Below are 8,221 nucleotides of genomic sequence, written 5' to 3'. Positions count from 1 at the left end.
TTTAATTAACTTCTTGATATGCCACACCTGTCAAGTGGAAGGATCTTGGCAAAGGAGAAATGCTCACTAACAGGGATGTAAATGAATTTGTACACAAACTTGGGAGAGAAAGAAACTTTTTGTGCGTATGGAACATTTCTGGGATCTTTTATTTCAGCTCATGAAACATGGGACCAACACTTTACATGTTGCGTTTATATTCTTGTTCAGTATAAATGCCTAATCTGCATGATAGTTAATCTCACATGGTATTTCAGTAGTAATTTTTCTCTTGCAGTAAAGTCCTGATGATGCCATATTTCACTCAGGCTCCCGAGTGGCGCAGTGGCCTAAAACACTGTGTCTCAGTGCAAGAGGCTGCAGGCTGCATCCCATCCGGCTGTGATTGGGAGTCCCATAGGGCGTCGCACAATTGGCAGAGCATCGTCCGGGTTTGGCCGTCATTGTAAATAAGAATTTATTCTTAAATTACTTGCCTGGTTAAATAAAAATGAAGGTGGTTTGAATCAAGTTATAAAACAAAAAGGCTCCAAACATTTCTTTAAACACTCAGAACACTCTCACATGGAACAGAACATAGATGTTACTACAGTCATCAAGTTTCTGTCACAGGAATGAGACTGACAAGAAGCCAGCATCCCATGACGACAGAAAAGGGGAGAAAGAGAGATGGTGATATAGACAAAGAGAGTAAGATAGGGGGATTCAACTGTAACATCYGCGCCGGAGGTTGCTTTTGATAAGGATTCATAGTGGTTGTTTTGTTTTCCTGGGCAGAGTAAGAGAGCAGAGGGGTATGGAGGGTTGGCTGGGGAACGACAGCGACGTCTCTCAGCTGAATTTGGCTTTAGAGAAGTCCATCTCCGGGTGCTGCGTCATGAACCTGGAACACAATGATGGGGGTCACATCATGCAGTCGGAACAGTGAAAGAGTAGCCTGGTCCCAGTCTACAAGGAACTGGTAAATGACAATAGGAGTTTGCAAGACTATTTAACTGCATCTAGCTTAAAGACAGCATACTAGCCATGTGTAAATCAGACTAGACAGGATAAAGTCATCCCAGCGTTGAGCTCAGTAAGGGGACAGTGGAGGAAGCGAGGCTGGGAGCAGCAGTGACGGCGGATAGAGATGCACCGATGTGGACATTAGGGGTGACACCAATAGCCAATATTTTATTTGCAATATTGACCTATATCTTGGTTCTCACCTCCGCATCGGGAAAATGCAGATCTAAATTCTTTTGGCTATTATCGTCCACACCTAAAGTAACCATATCAGACTGACAGCCATTTCTAAAGGACTTGAATGTCTGCTATATTGTCAAACAGTAACGAACATACAGTAAAGTCTAACCGTAGTAACCATACCAGATCTTTTGAATAGGACACTTTCATAAACTAGAGGAAGTGTGAGGCGATGCAGAATGACACGCATATAACCAGACACAAGTGGACAACCACGGCTAACCTACCATTGGCCTTGTCATGACCAGGACAGGAAGTAGAAGGGGTTTTAATAACCTGAACTCTGATAAGAGACTGTCCTCCACATCGTCTCCGACGGCTCCTTCCCTAGATCAGGGTTTCCAGTAAGCCACAGGGAAACGTAACGCTGGCCTTGCTCGTGACTGGGACTAGAAGGGCTTTAACCTCCACCGTGATATGAGACCTTTACATCCATCTCCAACGGCTACAGCTCCTTCCCTCTATCCCGTACAGACCCCTCATCGCAGTGTAATCGTCCTAATACTTATACTAGTCTAGCGAATCATACAGAGACTAAATATTTGCCAACCATCACTAAATGCACCTCAAATTGCCCAAGTCACGTTGCTAGGAAAGGACATTGTCATTGTCTGGTCATGTTTAGAATATGGAGCATATTCACAAGACTATGTAGCATGTAAACTGAATATAACTTTGTTCTTCAATAAAAACAACAGGGCACAAACTGTGCAATCCACCTGCTCATATAACACAGTTGGAGACATTATTTTCCCACAAACACCTTGGGACACGACTCYTAAAAAAGCAGTGTAATGGGAGACATGTTTCCTCCCCAGACACCTCGGGTATTATGACGGTAGAGGAGCAACAACGAGGTCAGCTCTGGTCCCCGACTCCGTACGGAAGCTGGTACAGACGTCTCACTATCCGTTTATGGCTGCAGTGATTATGTAACCTGACCTTGACAGAATTCAAATTCACATTTTACCTCCTTTTTATGGCGATGTTAAACTATACAGTAGCTACTAGAACATGTTAGACAATAAAAAGCAAAGCACCAAGTGGGCGCCTAGTGGTTTGAGCATTGGGCCAGTAACCGAAAGGTTGCTAGATCAAATCCCTGAGCCGACTACAATCTGTCCTTGAGCAAGGCCCTTAACCCTTAGTGCTCCAGGGTCACTGTCAATAATGGCTGATCCCTGGCTGTGACCCCATTATCCGCAGGTGTCCCAGGGGAATGGGATATGCAAAAACCTCATTTCCATTTCACACCACACACACTTGTACATGTGTGAAACAGGACAAATATGCCCCCCTATTGTACCTTTACCTGTGAGAAAGTTAACAGAAAAGAGAACATTTCCTGTCAGTAGGTAAACTAGTCAGCTCTGTGTCAGTAGTTAAGTCCCAGGGATGTCTTCACATGGTTCAAACTTTACACTGTATATGTGAAGAAAAGTATTGCACTACTTAAACGTTATCATAACAGGCATGCTATATGATGGTGCTATAAGCAATGTGCTGAAAGCTACTTTTTGAGGATGTCTTGTTTCTTCTGCTCTTCGGAGGTGGGTAGACCCATGGACTTCTGTCTCTGATCATACATCATCTTCTCCACCATACCACGGGTCTCCCCATCCAGATCTGACAGCTGAGACCGCAGGATCACAGAGAGAGATGGAAGAGGAGAGAGCGAGAGAAAAAGGGGGGAAAGAGGAGAGAAATGGAAGAGGAGAGAGAGAGGGTGAGCGATAGAGAGGAGAGAGATGGAGGGTGAGCGATAGAGAGGTGAGGGAAAGAGTTTTAATAAGTGGGAGATGCATTACCCTTTTACTTTAAATATAGGAGACTAATCACATGTTCTCTTGCAATATACAGTGAGCCTTGCATCAGTAGCTTGGCGTTGGTTACCTTCGAGTTCTCCGGACAGATCTTCTTCGTGTTGAGTTCTGGATCCGTGGTCACTATCTTATTCCACCACTCCATCTTGTTGATCTGAAACAGACGCAAGGCATGATTTAGTGACTGAAAAGGTTTCAGAGTGAAATAGATGTTTCATCTCAATGAAACCCCTTGTAATACAAGAGAAATAAAAGCAGTACCTTCTCCAGGTGAATAGTGACCACCTTGCTGTCCTCAATGAGCCAGGAGCTCTCCTCCACCTTGACGTGGTTGTAGAGCTGACCCTCGATCACAGGAGGATGGCCCTTCAGACCCACCTTCAGCACACCACGCTGGATGTCCACCTCCACATCCTTCCCTTTCAAACGGAACTTCACATCAAAAGGCACCACCAGCTGGGGGGGCGGAATAGAGGGCAACACCAAGTTAGAATGAAGGCACCACTAGCTAGGAGGCAAGGACATAGGGGAACCAACAGAATGCCTGATTACCTTGTCTGCCCAGATTACATCTTGTCCAACACTAAACCAATCCCTAGCGACTGCAGACAAAAAGATAATCAACATCCGCTCTGAAATAGAGGGAGCTGCCTATGCACGATTAGCTACACGAAGGGGCAGCACAAAGACCTCTATTGCAAAAAAAGCAAAATCATGCTCCAGTTAGACAACTTTAATATCACTAGGGAACATAGCAGCACGGTAATCACTGAAGACAAGGGAAACAAACTCACGTCCACTTCAGACAGGGACTGTGTCCAGCGATAGTTGGCCAGGTCAGCTCCGTTACCTGCGTTGGGTTTAATCTTGTCCTTGTCTTTCTCATCTTCTTCTCCATCGGAATCAGTCTGGCAGAAAAGAAGAAGACTGTGATTAATTGTCTTCAACATACTGCACATACATAAAATACCCCTATGCTGTAAACTATGTGCATCAGTTTTTCCCCTAGTTCATTTCCCAGGTGGGACACCCCACCTATACCTCTCATTTATCTACTGAGGCATCCCAACAGAATCTCTTACCCCCTTGTCTCCCTTCTCTCTCTCTTCCTTCTCAGCCTCCTCAGCTGGAGCTACTGCATTTGTGGCCTCTTTCTTCTCCTCTTGTTTCTTTTGCTGAAACCAAGACAAGACAAAGACATTAAAGTAGCGCATATAAATTTCATCAAGACAATGACATTGTTAAATCTAGTGTGTATAGTACATCAATCAATCATTCATAACTGACAATCAGTTTTTCTTACCTGGTCGATTTCAGACTGAATTCTCTCTGCCTCTTCGTCTGTCAGTTCTTTGATTTTGGGCTCGTCTGCGTTCTTTCTTTTTATCTCCTCTTCCTCAGCTAGCTTGGCAGCCCTCTTTGCCTTCTCTCTCTTCTCCTTCTCCTGCCTCTTCTCCTTCTCTCTGTGGGCCTTCAGGGCAAGACCACTGTGGTGGGCAAACGACTCCTTCACCAGCTGGGGACAGAGGGGTCGTCACTAGGTAACACAGCCACAAAGTCATAAACCCCTCACATTTCTACAATTTCTCTTCTTAAAATCTGATTTGAAACCTTATCCTAACCTAAACCATACTGTTAACCTTAAGTATAACCCTAACCTTAAATTAAGACCAAAAAAACAGTTTTGTTTTAATAATTTTTACGATATAGACAATTTTTTACTTTGTGCTATCTAGTTGAAACCGGACAGAGGGGAAAAGGGGGAGGTTAGCAGTTCTGCATCTTTTGACATATGCATCTTTGTTATGTTTCACTATGTTGGATCACTCCGCGGCGGAGGGATACATCCGAGGTGAGGATTTACAGATTTACTCCCGTGTACGGCTGGGGTCCGCCCCTATATATAGACCCCATGACCGCGACACACTTCCATTTTCTCAGTGGACGTCTGTATGGTTTGAGGTACAAACTTCCTGAAGCTCGCTTTGTAAGTCACTGGTAAGTGTAATATRTTCCTTGGAAGTTCTCTCACTGGCTGTTTGCAGCCTGGAGCAGCTGGCCACATGGCCGCCCCTCCTCTTCAGTGCTCCACTCGCTGGGCGCGGTTGATCTGTATCTTCCGCCCCTGGTTTGTCGTACTTGTGTTTCGTTAGTGTTACTCTACGAGTCCGTGTGCATCCATTAGTACGGTGGCTCTTGCTGCCACAAACTGTATTTATTTTACACAACTTGCCCACTGGCTTGTTCTGTGTGTGTGTTGTGAATTGCTTTAACATTCTGCTTTTCTTCTTCTTCTTTCCCCTGCAGAGTGTAGGAGTATCGAGTCGGACCGTCAGGAGGTTGATGACGACAGCTGTTCCCGGTTGGCCAGTGATAGGCTGTTCCTGGGGGACGATGCTGGCACTGTTCACCACCGTGAGCGGGGCTATCAGGCTGACAGGCCGTCAGAAGCCGCCAGCGGGGCTTCATCGCCCCCAGCAGCTCGAGAGGCTATGAAGAGCCTACTCACTCGGGTAGCCACTGCACATCAAACTGGTGGACAGTGATGACTCTCCATCTGTCCCCATCTCCGCTGAGTTCCGCGAGGCCTTGCAGGAGAGCTGGGCCTCTGCCAGGTGGCGCTTCCGACTCACAGCAGAGACTGGACCATGGAGTTATGTTGCGGGCGCGGAGTCACTTGGCCTCCGGGAGTACCCGACCATGGACACCATGATAGCTGCCATGGTCCTCCCGGACCGGGAGATTATAGGGCGGAACCTGCGACTGAGGCCGGGACCCCCCACCGAACGGCACCAATGGTCCATGTTTGGACTAGAGGGCGTAATGAACACCATGCAGAGTTTAAGGGCACCGGCTACAACCGCGACATACCAGTTGCCCTGGTGGTTGTTCTGCTCTTGGTGCACTAGTATTGAGGTTGTGCCTGAGTCATGCAGGGTGCAGTATGTCCTCGTATGGACCCCGGTGGGAGGAGTACATCTCTCCACTACAACCCCTTATTCCTCCCGAAGGTTCTGTCAGACAGGCATGTGAACATCCCTTTTAACCTGTCTGCTTACAACCCCCCGGCAGTGGTGGGGGGGGGGGGGTCTGGGCCTCCCTCCGGCATGCTGTGCCCTGTACGGGCACTGGCAGCCTATGTGGAGCGGGACACGTCAGTGGGAACAACAGACCAGCTCTTTGTCTGCTATTGTGAGAGAGTCCTGGGGGCTGAGCTATCAAGGCAGAGGCTCTCTCACTGGATAGTGGACACGATTACGACAGCATACCGCCTGGCTGGCATACCAGTGCTGGGATCTGTGGTGGCACATTCAACACGAGGTGTGACTGCATCCTGGGCTCTACTGAGAGGAGGGCCCCTCGCTGATATCTGTGCTGCAGCCAGCTGGGCTTCCTCTTGCACCTTGCTAGGTACTATCGGGGGAAATGTGGCACCTCCCACTGCAGTTGGTTCAGCGGTCCTGGGCATCGCCACTCCTTCCGGGACTGTGCCGGGATCACCCTACCACATTGACGGCCCCTGCGATATCGCTGCTGGCTGGCCAGGTCCGTCTACCACGATTAAATCTGGTACGGGTATACCAATATATTGGAGTGATCCAATATAGTGAAACATAACGAAGGTTACGTATGTAACCACGGTTATGTGAGCTATATGGATCACTCAAATCCTCTACGGTGCTAGAGGCACCTCAAAAATGATGTAGAGAACGTGTGTCGTGGCCATAGGGTCTATATATAGGGGCGGACCCCAGTCGTGACACAGGTGTACATGTGTGTCTGTGGTTACATAAGTAACCTTCGTTCAGTTACGCCTTGATCACACCGATAGTAGCCTTGGACAAAAGAGTAGGCAGCATCATCTGCTACCATTTCTGTCAAGCCGTCTATGCATACAGTTTGACGCATACGGTCGATAAACATATGCACCACACAAAACGCACTGCAACTGCCTCTGCAACGCAATSCTGAAAGGCAAGGTGTCCCAAAATGCTATGACACTGTCGGTTTGATCGAGGCGTTAGGTAGCCAATTCTGGACTCACCTTCTCTGGTGCGCCTGCCTCTCCACCCGTGAAGAAGTCTGTTTTACGCCGGAGGAAGCTGAAAAACGTGTTTACTAACTYTTGGGAGAATAAACATTACATTAGAGATGATACATAGCCAACCTAAGCCTTAAACACGCCTATTTGCTATGGCTTCCTAAAGGTTGCCACACCACCAGCATGCCTAAACACAACTAACTAGCTAAACTGTGGTTAACGAATACGCTACTGGTGTGATATTTAATATACGCAACTAACATTAACTACTGGTTTGTGGTGCCATATTCATGGTGGAAACGCCGGACACGTTCCAATCCCCATCATATAGCTAACGTACATTAACCGGCTAGCCAGTTGTTTTATGATGAATTTGCTAGCATCCTAACAAGCTGAGGTTTACCTCTTGTACACCTCCTTCATGCTGTTGTGCCATAACAAGCAACATCCCGTCATACTTCTCATCATCACCCATTTTCTGTCCTAATGTATGAACTTGATTAAAATATAATTTGAAATGCAGGCTAGCAGGGAGCTAAAATGGAGCAATGTGAAGTCACGTTGCTGTGCTACTTCCTGGAAACAAGCACCGCCTTGTTTCTAAGCGAATTAAACGTTTGACGCAAACAACCAGGCAAGATGAGTCCAACCTTTTGATTGGCAAACCAAACAGCCAATTAGATCGTGTTAGATGGCGTGTTCAAGTTTTGACGGTGTGAAACTGAGTGCAGCGGCGAACCGAATGTTCTTGATGAGAAATTTGTGTTAGATTGATGGCAAAAAAGTATTGGTAATTCATTATGACATAATTATCGTATATTCATGTCATTTCACTATTATACTTTTTTCTTAGGTTAATCTGTTATAAATTAGCATTTGAATGAATTTAAATGTATTTATGTACAGACATTTTCACATGCAAACACGATTTATATGCTCAAGGATTACTTTCTGATTCTGAACATCTTTGGTGTAGCCATTATATCTAATCTCCCCACCTCTAAATTGGCAATGACCCTTGTTTGTCTTCAGAAATCCTATTGAAAATGTTACATTTGATAGTTGGATAACGTCATTCTAATTTCAATCCTTCATTTATTAACAGTGATCG

General features: G+C 46.3%; 1 protein-coding gene across 1 annotated transcript; it reads right to left on the bottom strand.

Moving 5' to 3' along the window:
- Window positions 1-380: 380 nt before the first annotated feature.
- On the bottom strand, window positions 381-7,705 carry LOC112071824 (nuclear migration protein nudC). The gene is made up of 9 exons (XM_024139254.2): window positions 7,514-7,705; window positions 7,114-7,191; window positions 4,372-4,584; window positions 4,151-4,243; window positions 3,863-3,976; window positions 3,330-3,524; window positions 3,139-3,222; window positions 2,760-2,878; window positions 381-883 (listed from the first exon to the last, which is right to left on the bottom strand). Exons 1-9 carry the CDS (start codon window positions 7,583-7,585, stop codon window positions 832-834), a joined length of 1,020 nt encoding a protein of 339 aa, XP_023995022.1. The 5' UTR covers window positions 7,586-7,705; the 3' UTR covers window positions 381-831.
- Between the last annotated feature and the right edge of the window lie 516 nt (window positions 7,706-8,221).

This window comes from Salvelinus sp. IW2-2015, unplaced genomic scaffold (assembly GCF_002910315.2).
Source record: "Salvelinus sp. IW2-2015 unplaced genomic scaffold, ASM291031v2 Un_scaffold1732, whole genome shotgun sequence".
NCBI classification, from domain to species: domain Eukaryota; kingdom Metazoa; phylum Chordata; class Actinopteri; order Salmoniformes; family Salmonidae; genus Salvelinus; species Salvelinus sp. IW2-2015.
Note: the sequence above shows the minus strand (reverse complement) of the source record. Positions and strands in the feature narration are given on the sequence as shown.